This window comes from Callorhinus ursinus, unplaced genomic scaffold (genome assembly GCF_003265705.2).
Source record: "Callorhinus ursinus isolate GAN/ISIS: 27379988/994484 unplaced genomic scaffold, GSC_fseal_2.0 scaffold20, whole genome shotgun sequence".
Taxonomy (NCBI): Eukaryota; Metazoa; Chordata; class Mammalia; order Carnivora; family Otariidae; genus Callorhinus; species Callorhinus ursinus.
This window is the reverse complement of record NW_027397082.1, coordinates 7040784-7061239: the sequence shown is the minus strand read 5'-3', so window position 1 is coordinate 7061239 and position 20456 is coordinate 7040784. Positions and strand designations below refer to the sequence as shown.

Here is a 20456-nt window from a genome sequence, read left to right as displayed (position 1 = left end):
CTGCAGAGACGGAGACCGTCCTGTGCGTCGAACCAGACTTTTGGGATAAAAGAAATCAGATGAAGAACGATACGTATTTGGCAGCTGCCATAAAACATGAAAAAAGGGAAGAATGAACAAAGAAATATCTTCAGTTTAGAAACACTATACAAAAAAACAAAACAAAACAAAACCTTTGGGAAAACGAATTTGATAGTAACTGTCAAGGGGCATCGCTTTAAAGTTGATGTGTGTGCGCGCGCGTGCGCGTGTGTTTGAGGGCCCATGTGTAAAAGCATATTTACTGGTCTTCAAGTTACAGTTTATTTACCTACATTCTAACCCCCCATGATTCCCTTCCATTTATTTCAGCTCAGACACTTTTATATATGAAGAGTAAGAAGCCAGTGAAGCCACTGAGAGATGTCCTTAAGAATCTATCATTATAAATGGCCTGTGAGTTCTTAAATACCAAGAATGTGGATTACTCAGTGGGGTTGCAGAAAGATTCTTAAAACATTTTCATTTTGCTATGGTAACCGCACTGATGTGATACCCCGTGAAAGGCTTGGAAATCTTGGCTCAATGTCTGTGCTCTGTAGACACACCCTTGAGAGAGAACAACATTTATTCCCTTATTCAAAAACCGATTCCCCTTTAAACCCCACCAACATCAGCATATATCCCACGCAGGGCACACTGGAACCTCTTCCCCTCTGGCGTGCATCCTACGCACGATTGGGCTTCCCAAAGGTGAGCAAGCTTAGGGTTGGCCTGACCTCCCAAGTGGTTGAATGTTCACTGTAGAAGAAAAGTTTTGGAATTTTCTGGAAAACTTTACTAAAGGAAGAAAAACTAACAGCTCTTCTTGGCCAGAAAGAGTAGAAGTATTTCACTAGTTGTTTTCACAAGTTTATCCAGAGAGTTCTATCAAGATGCAATCAAGAGTGGTTTTTTTCTTTCTTTTTTAAATATCATTTTAGACACACTATCTGCAAACTCAAGCAATCCTTACAGAGAAAAGACACACATTCCATGCAGTCTGGTCTCATTGGCATTCTTCCCCTCATCTCCCAAAAGACTTCATCAGGGATGAAGTGAAAATGATTATTCAAAAAACTGAAAGCAACACTATAGAGATAGTATAAACCACTAGCTACTTGGGTGGTTTCTGGGCAGCATCCCCAAGCTATGCTATGAATTTTACATTCTTATGATAAAAGTGACAATAACTACTATCTTTAATGTTCTATGATTTTATAAAGATAACCCATTTCCAAAGCATCCATAGTTCCTCAAAAATCTCAGACTCTGGTGTGCAACATGGGTGACTGTTCCAGTGTGCACCTGCCTGGTGGATGGACTTGAGGGTTATACACACATGCTCAAGCCAAAGCTGTTATTCTGAAATAGAGACCAAAACCATCCTGATATTGGTGGACAAAGTCCTTTTCAGTTTGTCTTATTTTTACTCCATTATTCTGAGAAATAGAAATAGGTTTCTTTTTTTTCTTTCCCATAAAAGTATGATGCCAATGGGGTTACAATGCATAGCTGCTTACACCTACTAATGGCAGTTTAGGAAGATCTGATATCACACTCTAGAGTCTGGCTTCCAAAATAAATTCAGGCCATTTTCATTCTTTTCCCTGAGATGCCAAGTGGAATACAGTCAAACTACAGTTTTTCCAAGGATACCACTAAGTCAGCTAACCCGAGAGACTGGGGTCCTGTGGACTGGGATCTGGTGTGATTATTGCTCCGAAAATATTTCACAGTCCAAGGGAAAAACTAGGGCCATCTGAATAGGGTACAGATGATGATACTGACTTACAAGCGTGTACAGCTCTTTGCTTCTGAAACACATAAAATAGTGTCATCTGGAGGTGTTGTCAGGGCTGAGTAAGACCAGGAGAAGGTTTTAGAAGTGAGAGGTGAAGAGGGTCTATCCTTTTACCCAAATGCTTAATGTTCAAGGACAGTTACTGCAACATTTTGATGTCACCTAAGAGTTAAGTTACCAGGATGCTTATTCACATTGACACTTCTGGGCTCATCATTGTTCTCCCTAAAGGTTTTATCTGACAAACCATCAGCTTCTGGAGACAGAGGCTACTCGGTGAATTTGGATTTAAGAGGACAGTAAAATGTACCATGGATGCAAAGTTCGGGTCGGGGTGGTACATTATGGACTAAGTACAAAAACGTCTGGTGAGGTCACCAGATGTTGGACCTAGAACTTGATGAATCATTTTTTCCCATCTGTGTGGTTTGTTCCCTTGAACGCTTTCCTACGAACCTGACTAGTGAGGCAAGGCTTACTTTCTCCAACACAAGCACTGGAAACAAAAACCACAATCAGTTTAACATGATTAACATAACATTAACATGATTAACATAACAAGAAGGAACCTCCTTCCCTGGCCAAATGGGCTTTCAACTTGATCTGCTCTTAAGAAAAAAAAAGTCATGAAAAAGTCATTTCCCCAAAACTCCAGCCCTGAAAATTAGTGGCCATGGCACAGACAGCCAGCACATGCACCTGGCATCACAGCTCTGTTTCCTTACCCGCAGCTTTTCCTCAGTCTTGGTAGACTGCTTACAGTCGGGATGCCAAACGGTGGAACCTGGAAAGACACAATGCCCGCAAAGAGTTAAAGGAAATGGAAAGAAGCCAGAACTTCTGAGAACAGTTCATATCCTTCTCTCTCTATGGGGGGGCGGGGGGGGGGTGGCGGACGGAGTGTTAGAGCCGAAGTGAATTATGGGTCCAAGTGAATTATGACAACTCTAATCTCCAGGTGAGTTTTCCTCATTCAGTCTGAGCTTGCTCTAGAAAGGTCATAATTCCAGACCACAGACACCACTAATGGGCGCAAGAGTGTTGTGACGCAACAGATGTTTAGTTCTTGACTGAGTGTTGTTGCTGTTGTTTTGGACCACATTATTATCCTTTAAAAGTCATGTCTGTGTGCTTACTACAGGCTGTATTTGATTTAAATAGAAGGCATAAACCATGTTTACAGAACATCAAAACAACCAAGCAGTTTAGATAAGGGAAAGAGAGTCAAACCCAATAGTCTATATCCAGAAGCAAAACTCACTGAATTTTTTGTTGATCCAATTACACACAGTCATCTACAAAGATAATGGAAAATCAAGCCAACTAGAAGAAAGGTCGAAAGTTATGTTACAAATGCAGAAGTTTTCTTTAACTGTTAACCTTTTAATTAACAACAACAACAAAAGTCTCCCCTCTCAAATGAGTGAAATTACTGCTTAAGTGTCATTTTCTGTCCCTGAGTCAATGCCTCACCTTCTCTAAATATGAAGCCCTTCCCTGGAATGATGCCCATATCACAGAACTAAGCAAAACATTTAAATCTCACAGAAAGCTCTTGTAAGAATCCAAGCCCACTGATACGATTTTGTATGCCTAGATATATATGTCATTTATACAGTTGTGGGTCAGACCTGTATGTAAGTCCTATGTTCACATAAGGATACGTTCAAATATGGTTATGGGCAGAAGAACCGAAGGAGCACTAGATAAGACTTGAGCAAATAAAGTTACTAAGTTGAAAGCAGCGAGTAAATGATATAAATTTAGTAAGTCTCGGTATGAATATCAGACTTCCCACACATCATTGTTAAATCTTTATCTCTTCAAGCAACCATCTGTGTGTACTTAAAAAGTCACCAAATTAAAGTAACTCTTGAATTATTTTATACTACTGAGCTAAAATAATATTCATGACAAGGATAATACCTTTTATATCAGAATAATACTTTAATCCCTATTTAACAATCATTCCTATCTTGCTTAACCCAGAGCCAAAAAAAGAAAAAAAAAAAGGAAAATGAAACAAACAAACCAGACAGACACATAGTCTTTTCAGCGTTAGCATTTACTCTGAGGCTGGCTACAAAGCACAGGAAATCCTCTTAATGTGGAGAGCCAAGGGTCAGGGGTGGGCCCATGAGCAGCATTCGCTGTGAAAGCTCGAGTGGGAGCCCTTGGCCAGATCACTGGGTTTGCACACAGTGCACACTGTTCTCCAGAGGTCAGACACACAGGACTGCGACTCGGGGAGAGTATCAGATGCTGAGGAAGATGAACCACTCATTCTTCAAGGAAGTGTCGAGAGGGCAGGAAAAGAGCGCAAAGGCCCAACTCCAGAAGACATTTACAACAATCCCTGGAATTCTGAGGATAGCCCGTTTTAACTGATAGTTGTTTATTTGTAGTAGGACTGTGCTGTTATTTGCGCACAGCTTGAAATCACTCTCTATTCAGGTTCCAGAACCATGTGAACGTGCAGAGCAGCACCCAGAGCCTTTGAGTCTCAGTTCCTAGCAGACACGGTGTTGACACGCGCTCTTGTGTCTGGTTTTGAGTGCTATGATAGACACACTAAAATCTAAAACAAAGCCTGGAGACCAAATAGAGAATAAACTGGCTCCAGGCTGAAAATGCAAAGTGACACCTGCCTATGGCTACGGAGATTCACAGCCTGCCCTCGGAGAAATGTGTCATATAAAGTCCACATGAGACCACGGGTTTGGGGGCCTGTCATTTGCCTTTATTGGGCCCTTTAAAATTCAGCGACTGGGCGCCTGGGTGGCTCAGATGGTTGGGCATCTGCCTTCAGCTCGGGTCGTGATCCCAGGGTCCTGGGATCCAGTCCCACATCGGGCTCCCTGCTAGGCGGGGAGACTGCTTCTCCCTCTGCCTCTCTCTCTCTTTCATGAATAAATAAGTAAAATAATTAAAAAAAAAAAAGAAATTCAGCAACTTTTTTCATCAGAATTTTCCAGAGTGATCATGAAAACTAAGGGATATTTGGGTTGTCATTTTCTCATATAGCTAGCATTTTTCAGAGAAGAGTAGATAAGGCTTTGCTTTAATATTCAAGAATCACTTCCATAGACTTTTCTTCATTGTATAAAAACAAAACAGAAAGCAAAGCAAACCATTCGTTAAAATACACGTAGTGTTAAGTGCAGAGAGACAAAGAAATGAATGCAAAGGCAGATGAGACCTGGTAATTACCAAACTGAATGAGCACCAGCTCCGTGGTTCTCTCTAATTTTACTGATAAGCCTTGTCGATTTAATGACACTTTCTCCAGCTAAAAATAGTAAAATGTTTGTGCAGATGGTGCTGTTTGGAAGAGACTCCTCCCCTAAGCTTCTTGCTGAGAAATTTCAGCATTTTAGGGGAGATAAAAACTAGTCATGGTTACACACTGAGAAAATTTCTCAAAATGATTTTCCATTAGAAAAAAATCTGGGGGCACCTGAGTGGCTCAGTTGGTTAAGCATCCAGCTCTTGATTTCGGCTTAGGTCATGACCTCAGCATTGTGAGATTGAGCCCCCAGTTGGGCATGGAGCCTGCTTAAGATTCTCTCCCTCTGCCCCTCCCCCCTACCCCCAAAAATCTGATGGCCCTCTGGTAATGAATACTTCTTTGCCACCAGAAACTTCTCCATTTCTCTTTCAGCGACTCTGGGTATGTTCTCACTCTCTCGCTGCCTCTCTTTCTTTCAATATGAGAGCTACATCATCTTAATGAGATGAAATACATCTATGATGCAATTCACCAACTATGAGATTTCTTCCTGAAAGCCTGCATAAGAGCAGGTTGGAGGCATCAAAAAATCCTTCCTGCAGGATAGTGATAGGAGCAAAGACAAAGTAGCATCTAGAAATGCTTTTTCTCTTTTGTCTTGTTTCCCAGACCTCCTGGGGAAGGTTGGGAGGACGTGTTGCTAATTTTCACTCTTGCCTCACCTCCATAGGACCAAACATCAAATCCTATTCGTTCATTCCAGAAGCAACACATTCCTTTGTTAAACACACTCAGGGGCTCACTGCCGGCATGTCAACTGCTTGGCTGATTAATACTAACTGATGAGGTAACTTCCGGCCACATTCATTTTGGATCTGGGAAGCCTTGTAGCTAATGAAGTGCCTCCTTCTCTGAAAACAAACAAACAAAGCAAGGTTTTCTTTCCCCAGGCAGAAAGAACTTACTGAATTCAGTCCATCTTACCTTGAAGATACATTTCCTCTCCTTCTGTGAACATCTGATTGCATCTGCTGCATCGTGCACAGCTGGGGTGGTAATGTTTGTCACCTGCCTGCAAGAGAAGAGGTAGGGACTATTTAGTTTACACCTTGTCACAGCTCCCAGCCTCTTTTCTGGACATGGGGATTCGGAGGCAAAGAGAAACAGCCGAGGCAGGAAAAATAATTGTCCAATTGACCTAACCTCTTATACCAACAGCCCTGGAAGCAGAAGCTGTCCCCATTAGAACTGGAAGGGGCTCAAAGACTAGCTACTGATGCCTGGATGATAGGGCAGCCTTGCTTCTCAGGGTTTCTGGCATCCACCTTTCTCTTGGCCTGGTCGCTCTTGGATGGTTGCTAGTTACACACCATGTGCCTGAGATGAGTCCACTCCATCTCCAAAAAACCCCACCCCCAAAACATTAACATCCAAATTGATGTGGAGACACATACTGGTTTGTACTAAAGTATTAAAAGAAAGGATTCTCATATTTAGCAGGTTCTTATTTTCTTAAACTGTCTAAAAATAATAAAATCTATCTAGCTTACATCAAGACGGGAAAAGCCATAATAAAGGACATAATCCACAGCTTTCACCTTAGGAGGACCCCAAATTCTCTTCTATGTTGCTTATAACAGTCTTTTTTGCCAAAGTCTTATATTGTTTCCTGAAGAAGGCATTTTACTGAGGTGGCCTTGCATTATTCATGAGCAGTTCACATTCCTAAATATGACAGATGCCATCACAGCAGGTGTTGACTTCCCCTAAGCAAAACGTCACTGGACACAGGGACAATTCTCTAGACAGGTGCCAAGTCACATTAGAGTCATGCTCCAAATGTATGCCTGACAAAATGAAATCTTGTTTAGAGCTTAGCAAAAAATCTTCACCACCTAAAAATTATCAAATATACTCTGCAATGAAATCATTTTATTAACCAAGTGTGAAATAGTTCTTTTGCATGAACCACATGCAAGGCAGTGCTGAGAGCCAAGTTAGAAGTAGCTGCCCCCTGTGCTTGTGTGAAATCTCAACAGGAAATCAGAGGTCAGGTAGTGATTCCTTTCTCACACCCTCCAGTAGAAACTACAAAAGCCACTTAGCAACCAGAGTATGAGATGGTGGTTGGTTACTCAAGACAATCAAGTGGAAAAAGATTTATTTCAAAATAGAAGCCAGGAATGAAATCTGTTCAATGGTGCCAATCAGAAAATTCTAGAAGTGGTGCTCTTGTTTTGGTTCACACACTATTATTTAATTATTTTTTTTCCAGGGGATGAAGGAAGCATAGGAAATGTCACACAAAGTAGCTCCTTCCCTTAGGCCATCCAGGGTCAAATGTGAGTGAAAGGAGAAAGAAAAAAGTCACAATAAGTTCTAAACCACTGTAGTTCAGCTGGGATGCTAATGCTGAGAGTTCCCAGCCAGGTAGGACAATCTCTGGGTTCTCAAGGAAAATGTAAGTGAAAGAATTAAGGCACCTTGACAGGAAGTTTGTGTAGTCTACAGCGAAAAGCACACTCCTCAGTAAACTGGGAGTAGGAAGACAGATCTTCAAACTGATACAGTATATCTGTCATACTTAGTGGTGCAATATTAGGCACATTCTCAACAAACATAGCACCAAGACAATGACTTACACTTTCACCAAGGTTTTTCTACATTGTTTTAGTCCTAGCCAATGTGATAAGGCAAGAAGAAATAAAAATGCAGGTCACTAATGAAAGAGTTCAAATAGCTAGATAAAAAATAAACACAGAAAACCCCATAGCTTTCTTATTGACTAGCAATACAAATTCAGTCAGTGTAATGGGAAAACAGGACTCCATTTCTAATAGCAACAAACAAACCCTTCAATGCAAGATCTACACAAAGAAAACTATAGAATTTAACCGATGGACATAAAAGGCTAACAGACATATTTCTGGATGAGGAAACTAAATATTTAAAGATGTCAATTTATCTAAAATGAACCTATTAATACAACGCATTCTCAGTCACAATACTCATAGGGGTTTCATCTACAGATCTTGACAACCTGATTCTGTAAGTTCATATGGAAGAAAAAAATGCACAAAACAAAACTTTTTTTTTTTTTTTTTTAAAAGAGCATCAACGAAGGGGGATTTTCCATTCTTGACATAAAAAGTTATTCTAAGAGGTGCCTGGATGGCTCAGTCCTTGTATCTGCCTTCGGCTCAGGTCATGATCCCAGGTCCTGGGATCGAGCCCCGCATCAGGCTCCCCGCTCGGCGGGAAGCCTGCTTCTCCCTCTCCCACTCCCCCTGCTTGTGTTCCCTCTCTCACTGTGTCTCTCTGTCAAATAAATAAATAAAATCTTTGGAAGAAAAAAGTTATTCTAAGGCTCAAATAATTAAAGTTGTTCAATACGGGTCCAGGAACAGAAAAGAAATCGGTGAAACAGATAACTCAGAAAAGCCAGTTGCACAGCTATACACAAGATAATTTAGTCTATGATAAAGGCAGCATTTCCAATGAGTTGCACAATGGATTGTTCCACTAATGGTGAGAACAATGGATTCTCCACTTAGAGAGAGGTAAAACTAGATTCTTAATTCTCAACCTACAAAAAAAGAATTCTAGAGAGTTACAGAGCTAAATATAGAAACAAAAATGTAGAAATATTAGATGAATACATAGGAGATAATTTAGTATACTTGAGGGTAGGAATGCTTTCCTAAACAAGGCAAAATCTAGAAACAATAAAGACAAATAATGACTGTGCACACACATAAAAATGTCTAGACGTAAAAAAGTTAAAGGAAGAGTAGCAGAGAAAAAATACTTGCCATGCATGTCATACAAAAGATTATTATCCAGAATATATAAAGAGTATCTCTAATAAAAAATAAGTGGGAACATGTGCAAAAAGCAATTTCCAGAGGACATGTAGAAGACCCCAAAAATAAAGAATTAGCTCAACTCCACCAGGAATCAGGGAAACCCAATTTAGAAAAAAAAAATATTTTTCTTCACCAGACTGGCAAAGATAAAGAGAAGACTAATGTGAGGAAAAAGGCATTCTCACACACCCTTGGTGAGCAAAATTCTTTTTGGAAGGCAGCTTTGGCAATATTTATTCAAATTTAATATGCACATACTCTGATGCATGATACCACTGCTAGAAAGCTATCTTACAGAAACTCTCAAACCTGTGCTTGAGAGTGTATGTATTAAGGATCTTCAACATTATTTATAACAGCAAAGAACAAAACAACAGAAAGCAACCTAAATAACCTAAATAAGAAAGTAGTTGAATAAAATATTGAATCATATGTAGCCATTAAAGGAATGAAATAAACTTACATGGAAAGAGTTTAAAAGAGCCAAGATGTCCATCGACAGATGAATGGATAAAGAAGAAGTGGTATATATATATACAATGGAATATTATGCAGCCATCAAAAGGAATGAGATCTTGCCATTTGCAACGACGTGGATGGAACTGGAGGGTGTTATGCTGAGTGAAATAAGTCAATCAGAGAAAGACAGGTATCACATGACCTCACTGATATGAGGAATTCTTAATCTCAGGAAACAAACTGAGTGTTGTTGGAGTGGTGGGGGGTGGGAGGGATGGGGTGGCTGGGTGATAGACATTGGGGAGGGTATGTGCTATGGTGAGCGCTGTGAATTGTGTAAGACTGTTGAATCACAGATCTGTACTTCTGAAACAAATAACGCAACATATGTTAAGAAAAAAGAAAAAGAAGAAGATAGCAGGTGGGGAAGAATGAAGGGGAGTAAGTCAGAGGGGGAGACGAACCATGAGAGACGATGGACTCTGAAAAACAAACTGAGGGTCTAGAGGGGAGGGGGGTGGGGGGATGGGTTAGCCTGGTGATGGGTATTGAAGAGGGCACGTTCTACGTGGAGCACTGGGTGTTATGCACAAACAATGAATCATGGAACACTATATCACAAACTAATGATGTAATGTATGGTGATTAACATAACAATAAAAAGAGTTTAAACTAATGCTGCCAAGAGAAAAAATCATGCAGAAAAACAATGCCTATAATGTAGTCCCATAAAGTACTAGCTGACAGTGTGGAGACACTGGGGTGAGTCTGACTGGATTCAAATCCAGTTTCAGCATGATGTGGTCTTGTTGGCAGCAGGCTCTCTAAACATACAGCACTCCGCTGCTGCAACTACCTCACAGGATGTGATTACGGTGAGTGATCATATGATATTTTATTTTCAAAGATTTTACTTCTTTATTCATAAGAGACGGGGGGGGGCAGAGGGAGAAGGAGGCTCCCCGCTAAGCAGGGAGCCCGATGTGGGACTCGATCCCAGGACCCTGGGATCATGACCTGAGCCGAAGGCAGACGCTTAACCATCTGAGCCACCCAGGCGCCCCAGTCATATGATATTTTGAAAATGGTGCAGCACACTACTACATATAGTAATAATAATAGAAACAACAACAACAATTAATAGTCATCCTCTGAACAGAGGTGGTCCCAGGGCCATTCACAAAGAGAAGTCTTGTTAGCACCAGTTGGGACGCTGGTAAAAGGCCCCCTCGGTGCCCATTCTTTCCCAAGGACAGGCGCAGGAGAGTAACTGTTACACGAACTCTCATACAAGGCGGATGGAAGATACGCCAAGGCCCCAGGTGGCAGGGCTGTGGTGTATAAACCATTAGCAAAAACACTGCTAAGAAACAATACCAGCATGACGCCAGGGACATCGGTCCTGACCCATGCACTGGCTCATCTCAGAATGCTGAACATGTCAAGTAATTCAGGGAACCAGAATTGAAGTCCATTTCGCAGCCATTCAAAAGTCTGTTTTTGTAGCAGTGCGGGCCTGGGGGACCACACATGGTCAGGGGCTCAAGGACAAGGGAACCTCTGCTTTGCATGTGAGAGCCACCTCCTCTCTTTCATTTCTTCTTACGCTGGTACCCATGACAGTTCACAGTCAAGCCCTATGCACAGGGCCAGGAAAAGGGATCAGAGCTGAACACAGACGTGGGTTCATATGCAAACCAACCCCCAACATGGACATAGCTGATCAAAATCATTTACACTGGAGTCATTTATAGAACAAGGAAAAGTATTTCAGATCATGAGCAAAATGGAAGACTAGACAATAAACATACAATTCATTGTGGAGAGGAGTTTACTGATTACAAACTTTTGAAGCACAGTGTGGGCTTTGTTGTGACAGTTGATTTCATAGGTGACAGTGACTAGGTACCTGGCCCCAAGCCCACACCCTGCCACTCTAGCTGCTCCTGGGCCTGTGGGGCCAGATGCCCTGCTGGGACTCCCCAGAGCTCCACAATCAATCACTGTTCTCCACCCATCTTTCTACCCTGCTAAGTAAAAAAATTACAACTTATTTTCTTCTTTTTCACATATTCAAAATGCACATGTTAAAAGTCTACATTCTGGCTGGCATTACACTCTATGGAAAGTAAACAATTTGCTCATTTAGCTGAGTTTTATAAAGCACCTGCCTACACATTCAAAGTGCAAAAAATGGCTTGCCTTTAATAGTGCTGATTATGTCAGACTTCTGTGGTAATTATTACTATTTGGTTAATCTCTAAATTGAAGTAGGGACTTTAGCATACAGACTAGAATACCGTCTGGAGTAATATCATTTATTATAAGGCAGGATTTAGTTTAATGCACCATTTTTTTTTAAACCCACTCTCTAGCAGAGCAGGTAATTCTGAACTCCTTGCGGATGAGGGGGTCCCCTGGGAAAGGACTACCATATTTGCAATCAAGAGACTGGGTGCCATTCCTTAACGTATTACCCATGAGACCTCAAAGATGTCACTACTTAACCTCTCCAAGCCCCCAGGCCCCTCATCTGTAAAAAGTGAAGGGCTGGACTAGACAATTTCAAGTCCCATTCAGCTGTAAAATTCTATGAATCTGTGTGAAATCCCATACCTCTACAAGCTCACACAGAAGTGGTAACTGAAAAGCAATTTGGGTAGAGAAAGGAAATTCTTGATAGCAGTGCCTTACACTGAGGAGGATTTCTGGATGCCCTAAGCCCTGTACCGACTCTAACAGCCCACTGGGAGTAGCAAAAGAGAACTGCAATTACAGAACCCATCCTTGGTCAGATAATCTGCTTGCCTGATAATCTGCTTAGCTCCTGGACGACCAACTGTGCTTTTTATTTTTCTTCACCCTCTTTCTCTTGCCCTACTCCTAACACGAGCCCAGGAGATGTGGAAGGTGGCCCTTGAGGTCAACCTTTAGCCATTTATAACTAATGTCCTACCTACTTCCAAAAAAAAAAAAAAGACTTGCAGATTCTTATCAGAGAAGGTCATGATCTATAAACAACTGGACAAAAACCTTAGAGGAAAAGAAAATATCAGGACTCTAGACTCAGGCCAACTTGTTGTGATCCGAGTTTCTCAGCGCAAATGAGGACAAAAGGGAAAATAGGCCATTAAAAGTCTCACTGTGTGAAACAATGGCCATATACAATTGTCACCAGAGAGGCAAGGTTTCCTATTCTAAATTAATAACAGTCATTGTAGGCTGAACTTCCATAGGGTCAGGCTCTGTGCGAGGCATTTTATCAAAGACTGTAAGTGCCTGGCCTCACAACATTCCTGTGATGTAGGTGCTATTTTACAGTCTTAGACTGCAAGCAAAGAAACTAACACTCAAAGTGGACAATTTACTCAGAGCCCCCAGTGCTTGCAAAAAGTAGAGCCAGACCTACCCTCTAAAAGCACCCAAACAATTCTCATAGAGGGGCCTTGGCTCTGAAATGGAAAGTTACCTTCCATACTAACTTTGCTGATGGTTGGCAACGTTGAAGTAGTTATTTCTCACATTGGCCCTTGAGAAAAACCAAGGGTGTAACCCTGAAAGATAATTGGATGTAGTCATTTCCATATGGGGAAGTTAAACTCTCAAGGTCTAGGTTGCAGTTTTTTTTTTTTTAATTTCTAACTTGATTCAGAGATGATTTGCTTAGAATACCCAAAGGAATAAACAAATTGCTTTCCTGTCCCCACGACTCTTGTAAACGCAGCTCTGGTTGATGGTGACTTTAGATGAAGAGCATGCAAACACTTGGAGGTAATTGTGTTGGCCTAGATCAGGACTTTTCTAACGTTACTGCGCATAAGCAACACCCAAGATTCTTTCAAAAATGGGTTCACTGGCCTTAAGGTGGGGCCTAGAAATCAGCTTCTTTCTTTGTTTTATAAGCACTGAAATGAGTACACAAATCATCATGAACTAGGGAAACACCAGTCTGGGTGGTCTCACCCTAAATCTGATAGTAGACAAGAAGGCCAAAGAGAGTAACAAGGATCTGCTGCTTACAGGGCAGGTGCATGGGTGGGAAGGGAGAGGCAGAATCACGTTAAGTTCCCTGTTTTACTCCTGCAAAAAGGCAGTGTGGGGGCTGACTCAGCCTTCTTTATGTTTGCTGTTTTTTCCTTGAAGCGGGAAAGGTTTCCAATGGGACTGGACTGACTTGATCTCAAGTTGAACACTCACTTGTTCCAGGAGCGGTTTTGTTTTTGTTTTGTTTTTTTTTCCCTCTAATGCAGGATCCTAAACAGGCAGGATAATGAGGGTGTGCCTTGGCCCAAAGCCTGTATCCTGGGCAAAGGTGAGTAAATCCGTTTGCCCAGGCAGCGTTCATGAAGCCCAGAGGGCTCTACGCAAGTCTGTACAAAGCCAACCTGCACAGATGAGAACATCCTTCAGCCAGACAGCCTTAACCACCCAACCCCAGCTGCAACCTCTGCTCCAAACATGTGTGCTGTGTCGGAGGGGGGGTGGGGGTGGTGGCAGCTCATCCTCCCCAGTGAAGATTTACAAAACAGAGCAGAGAGAAATATACCACTGCCTTCCAATGATCTGGTTCCCTTTGACCAGCTGCTCAAGATATAAAAGAGCATCAACTCCCTTCTATTTTATAAAAATATTCATTCATGAGAGAGAGAGAGGGAGGGAGAGAGAGAGAGAGTGTTGGGGGAGGTGCAGAGGGAGAGGGAGAGGGGAGAGAGAGAATCCTCAAGCAGACTCCCCATTGAGCATGGAGCCTGATGCAGCACTTGATCCCAGGACCCTGAGATCATGACCTGAGTCAAAATCGAGAGTAGGCTGCTTAACCGACTGAGGCACCCAGGTGCCCCTCAACTGCCTTCTTTTAATGAGAGGTAAAGAATGGAAAAAGTGGCAACAGCCCAGTGTAAATGCATATTACATTTGTGCAGTTGGTTATTGCTTTCTCATCTCCTTCCAAGGAATTAAGTGCAAAAATTTTAAAGCAGTCTTTACAATTTAATAGTGCTAGATAAATGTTATCTGTAAATGTGTGCATTCCTACAGGACCTAACCAGTCTCTTTAAATTGATCTATAGATTCAGTGCAATCTCTACCAAAATTCCAGCTGGATTATTTGTAGGGATTGAAAAGCTGATCCTAAAATGTACGTGGCAACACAAAGGACCTCGGAAAGTCAAAAAACTTTTTAAAAGAATAGGATAAAGTCAGAGGACTTACACTATCTGATTTCAAAAGTTTCTATAAAGCTAGAAGTTATCAAGACAGCATGGACTGGCTTTGGGATAGACATATAGGTCAATGGAATAGAAGAGAGAAGTCCAAAATAACCCCCCACATTCATGGTTAATTGATTTTAAGTAAAGTGCAAGGGCATTTGATAGGGAGGAGACAGTCTTGCCAACAAATGATGATGGGACAGTTAGCTATACATATTCAATCAAACCCCTACCTCACACCATGAGGTGTGTTAAATTCATGTAAAATGAACTTAAAATGGATCATGGACCTAATAAAAGCTAAAACTATAAAACTTCTAGACAAGAACATCAAAGAAAGTCTTTGTGATTTTGGTTTAATATTTCTTAGATATTCTACAAAAACGTAATTCGTAAAAGAAAAAAGATTGATAAATTGGATGTCATCAAAATTAAAATCTTTTTCTCTTCAAAAGATATCATTAAGAAAATAGAAAGATGAGCCACAGATTGGAAGAAATTTCTGCAGATCACATGTCTAAAAAAGGTCTAGTATCCAGAACATATAAAAACCAATCAAAATTCAAAACAAGAGGCCAAGCAACTCAGTTGAAAAAAAATGGGCAAAAGATTTAGGTAAACACTTCACAAAAGAAGATATCCACGTGCTGAAAAAACACATGAAAATATTTTGAACACCCTTAAGTCATAAGGGACATAAAATGAAAACCACAATGAAATACCATTACATACTAGCTACAGAGGCTATAATTAAAAAGACAGACCATGCCAAGTGTTGAGGAGGATGTGGAGAAAGTAATACACTCATCCATTGCTGGTGAGAATGTAAAACGGTATAGCTAGTTTGGAAACCTCTGGCAGTTTCTCAAAAAGTTAAACGTAAATATACCATGTGACCCAGCACTACTACTCCTAGGTTTCGAGCTAAAAGACATGGTAACAGACGTCCACACAAAGAGAGAGAAAGGGAAAGGGGACGGGAAAGGGGACGGGAAAGGGAAAGGGAAAGGGAAAGGGAAAGGGAAGAAAAAAAAAAAGAAGAGTGAAATCGGGGGCAGGAGACCTGACCGGGAAGACAGGAGGAACTTTTCTATTCACCATCCACAGTGAAACATCAGGGCATACATACACGCATTCCTTTGGGGGGGTGGGGTGTCCAGATTCTTTTGGAAAGTTGTTGAAAAATATGGATTCTTTTTCCAGAATAAAATGTACCTTTATATACAGAAAGCTAGATATACACATATAATATTGTATTGTTAGCAATTATCTGCAGATTTGACCATTTATGAAAGGATTTGTTTTATTTTATTTTTTTTATTTTTATTTTTTTTTTAATTTATTTATTTGAGACAGAGAGAATGAGAGAGAGACAGCACATGTGAGTGGGGAGGGTCAGAGGGAGAAGCAGACTCTCCGCCGAGCAGGGAGCCCGATGTGGGACTCGATCCAGGGACTCCTGGATCATGACCTGAGCCGAAGGCAGTCGCTTAACCAACTGAGCCACCCAGGCGCCCTTATGAAAGGATTTAAACAAAACAGTTTGCTAATCTAATAATTATTTCTCTGTCTTCAGAGGAAGTACCATTTTCTTTGGTACAAGAAGAGAAACCAGACTACCGGGAGATTAAGTAACTTGCCCAGGACCACATGAGAAGTTGCACTGAAAATCTGGACAGCCACATTCACCTTAGTGTAGTACTGGGACTCTTCCAGGCTGGTTCTTTGATGGTACGCTTTCACACACAATATTTAATTGGATTCTTTTCCGACCCTTTGAAATAGGTGACATCATTTTTTAAAAATATTTTTAGTGTTTTACTTTTTTTAAAGATTTTATTTATTTATTTGAGAAAGAATGAAAGGGAGAGAGAGCATGAGAAGGGAGAGGGTCCGAGGGAGAAGTCAGACTCCCTGCTGAGCAGGAAGCCCGAAGCAGGACTGGATCCCAGGACTCCACCTGAGCCGAAGGCAGTTGCTTAACCAACTGAGCACCACCCAGGCGCTCAGAGACCAAATGACTTGCTGTGCCGAGACCAAGGTAATAGGGCTAAGTGTCAGAACTAGAAAACATCCCAGATCTTAGGATACAAATTTGATTCTCTTGGATCAATACCACCACAACACCTACATTGCTTTTCATTTCAGAAATCCTAGGCAACTCGAAAAATAATTCCCATGTGATGGAAAAAGATGGTTAAGATGATTGAGAAGAGACATTTTATTAATATCCATCTTGGATATTTTGCCAAATTTTAAGTCGGAGCGAATAACTACATTGAAGGCAAAACGTGAATCTGAAACTAATCAAGGTGAATCTCTACGTTTGAAACTAACCTCTGCTCCCTGGTGCCCCCATAGCTCTGTGCTCCCACTGTCAGACGTGTTTACTTTTGCCTCCAGTTATTATGGCTGGACCGTCTGCCCTACCCCACTGTGCAACATGGAATGGAACGAGATGGGCTTTGGAACCAAGAGAACCCGGAGATTTGCATTCTGGCCTTGCAAACATTGTGGCCTTGGGCACTTTTCTGGAATCATTTCTTCATCTGTAAAAACTGGCATTAGAAAATCTACCATATAGGATTATTATAAAAATAACCAAAGGTAGGGGCGCCTGGGTGGCTCAGTCGTTAAGCGTCTGCCTTCGGCTCAGGTCATGATCCCAGGGTCCTGGGATCAAGCCCCGCATCGGGCTCCCCGTTCGGCGGGAAGCCTGTTTCTCCCCCTCCCACTCCCCCTGCTTGTGTTCCCTCTCTCTGCTGCCTCTGTCCATCAAATAAATAAATAAAATCTTAAAAAAAAATAACCAAAGGTAAGTTGATAGCAAACCACCTGGTACCAGTCAATGTAGGTGAGCTTTTTCTCTCTCTTTCACATTATGGGCCACACCTGTACCTCCATAACTCTAGGATCTCTCTTGCTCTCCACACAGCTAGTACTCCAGAAACGTCTGGCAAATTCGTAGCAGAAACCCTTATCAGAACACCTCTAAGTCAATTAGCCACCATTCCCTGCACAATTGCAACAGCTCAAAGAGAAGCAATGGATGAATTTCAGCACCCTAGCTACAATTTCATTATGTACTTGTTTCTAGACACTGTGCGAAGCACCTCCTAAACCATATCCCATCTGACCCTCCCTGCAACATTGAGAGGGAAATGTTACACCCATTTAACAGATGAGGAAATCAAACGTTAGCAAGATCGAGAAATTGTCCAAGGTTACTCAGCTAGGGATAGAACTGTCATCTGAATTCAGGCCTGTCCAACTCCAAACTGCAGAGCCACCCCCTACAGCCTTCCCAGCCCCCGGCAGCTCAGTTAATGCGAGGGAGGGCTCCCCCCACCCCCTGAGATCTGCTCTCGCTCTTACGACTTTACAGGATCATCTTTCAACTTCTTTTTCTTTCTCTAAGAATACAAATAAAAGTTTATCATGCAAAATTAAGGCCCTTTCATGTTTTACAATTTGCTAATGCTAAGGAAAGACCAGATAATTTCTTAAATCCGTAACAAAACTTTTACTTTCACTGTCCCTTCTGCCCCCAGCTATTAACGGTGTAATCAAATGTTATTTGTGGCTCAGTCGGTTAAGCGTCTGCCTTTGGCTCAGGTTGTGATCTCGGGGTCCTGGGACAGAGTCCCACATCAGGCTCCCTGCTCAGCCCAGAGTCTGCTTCCCCCTCTCCCTCCGTCCACGCCCACCCCCACCCCGCCCTGGCTCATGCTCTCTTAAATAAATAAAACCTTGAAAAAAATAAATAAAAAATAAAAAACCACTCTAAATAACACCAAAGTGTTATTAGCTTTAAAGCTAACTCTCCTAAATGTTCTTTCTTGACATAGGCGATCTTCGTGGTATGGGACCATGCTAAATCCTTATAAAGCAGGCCCAGCAGCTTCAGACTACCTTTTGTTTTCAGATGCAACAATAGCAAGGTCACGTCTCCCAGGTACCAAACTTCCTTGAAACTAGGAACTGATTAAATAGCACGGATAACATCATCCCATTATTCTCTTCGGATAAGTTATTAGGAATTACAACATAGTTCAGAGGGTAGCCCCTGACCCGAGGATTTGGTGTTGAATTTCCTTGGCTGTTAGATGAATTTGGTATTCCCTGACCAGGCGCTTTGTTTGTGGTTGTTGCAATCTGTTCCAGTTTGGTGCTTTCCTTTTCTTGGCTATCAAAAATGCCATGCATTTTACATTTTATATCATATTGTTCTCCCTTACAAGGTAGGTAGGAAGTCTTGAATATACTTCTTTCTCCCTCTTCTTTGGAGTAGGAAAGAGGATTGCCTTTGTTCTTTCATTTACGTAAACTTCTTTATGGAAGTATAACATGCTGAGAAAAACGCACAAGCTGTATTTGAATGACTTTTCATAAATGCACCGTATCTTAAAACTGGCACCCAAAGCAAGAAAGAGAACATTATCTGCATCCAGAAGCTCCCCGCACGCTCTCCTCCAGTCACATGACTTCTATTCACTATGCTGACCTCCAACTCCATAGGCGAGTTTTACCTGGTTTTGAAGTTTACATAAATGGAAGCAAATATGTCTGGCTTCCTTTACTCAATGGTACAAGAATTATCCATGAGGCTGCGTGTAGTTTTCTTCATTACATCTCGTGACCGCATAGTATTCTTTTATGTAAATATGCTACATTTATTCATTCCAATCTTGATGGACATTTGAGTAGCTTGAAAGTGTTGGGTATTCTGAACAGTATTGCTGTGAAAATTCCCACCTGTGTCTTTTGGTGAATTATATACAAGTTCCGGCTGCGCATATACATAGGAGCAGACAGCATACACAAGGTCATCGGGAGTGTTTATGTTGAACTTCAGCAGCCACTGCCAAACAGTTGTCCAAGGGGGTGTTTTGTCTTTTATTACAATTTTAATCTTAGAGGCATTTGAAGGAATTAAATAAGAAGGATCAAATTAAGAGCGCTTGGCCAAATGGATTCCCAAAGTGTTTTTCTAACCTCTATGAAGTCAATGATCTTTTTTACATAAAATGGTCTCTAAGTAGATGCACCGTAGCTTAATTCTCTCAGGTCTCCACTATTCCAGGCTCTCCAGAGTGCCACTGAGCAATTTTCAATCCTTCTTTCATCCTTGTCCTTCTGTTGGCTCTGTCCTTTCAACTGATGGGGAGATGTGCATGGAAGGCAAATAATGCTCGTATTTAAATCCTAAACTGACTCAAAATCAGCAGACAATGCCTGGCATTGCTGGATTGCTTTGCAGAAGGCTTGGCTACCAAGCCTCAAAAGTGGCTTCTTCTAGTTAGGGCCAAGGTCCACTGGAAAGAGTAAACAAGAATTGGGTTTGGAAGGCTGAGCACTTCAGTGGCTACTAAGAGATCTAAATTTTCCTCTCAGCATTGAGCTTAAACATTTCTTATCCATTACTTTTCTTGGTAATAATACCCTTTGCATTTGTTCTATAGCAGAACACTTATTAAATGTGTTCCCATTTAACACACCCAGGGCTTTGTGGGGTACCCTATTACTTTTATGCCTATTTATGGGCTCAGAAAAGTCTTCAAAGTTACAGAGCTAGGGTTCAAATCTACGTTTCTGATAAAGTCCACTCCCCCCTACCCCTACAACCTGTTACATGTCAAGGGTCAGAAAGACTAAAAATCACTTTGGTGGCTTGGACAGCTTAAAAATAAGAAGCTTCTATCCTCCCTCCCTTCCAGAAATTACCACGGAGTACAGGAGCTAACCACTCAGGTGAGATCCAGTGGAACTTCGTAAGGCTATCCCTCATACAACAGTGACTCACTTGAGGTGATGATAATTTGAGATCATTGACCAGGAAAGGATCTTGGTTCCTGGGGACTCCCTAGGAG

At 41.5% G+C, this 20456-nt stretch overlaps 1 protein-coding gene across 13 annotated transcripts in view; it reads right to left on the bottom strand.

The window, feature by feature from the left end:
* The window catches only part of ABLIM1 (actin binding LIM protein 1), a 300260-nt gene that overhangs the window by 51916 nt on the left and 227888 nt on the right, over positions 1 to 20456 (bottom strand). For 10 of the 13 annotated variants that reach the window (XM_073904157.1, XM_073904155.1, XM_073904161.1 and 7 more), the window contains exons 7-9: positions 6036 to 6123; positions 2548 to 2606; positions 1 to 84 (exon numbers count right to left, since the gene is read on the bottom strand). In XM_073904157.1, coding sequence (XP_073760258.1) covers positions 1 to 84; positions 2548 to 2606; positions 6036 to 6123 — 231 coding nt within the window. The remainder of the gene's footprint in view (positions 85 to 2547; positions 2607 to 6035; positions 6124 to 20456) is intronic. The other 3 variants (XM_073904159.1, XM_073904160.1, XM_073904151.1) reach the window with 1 other exon arrangement.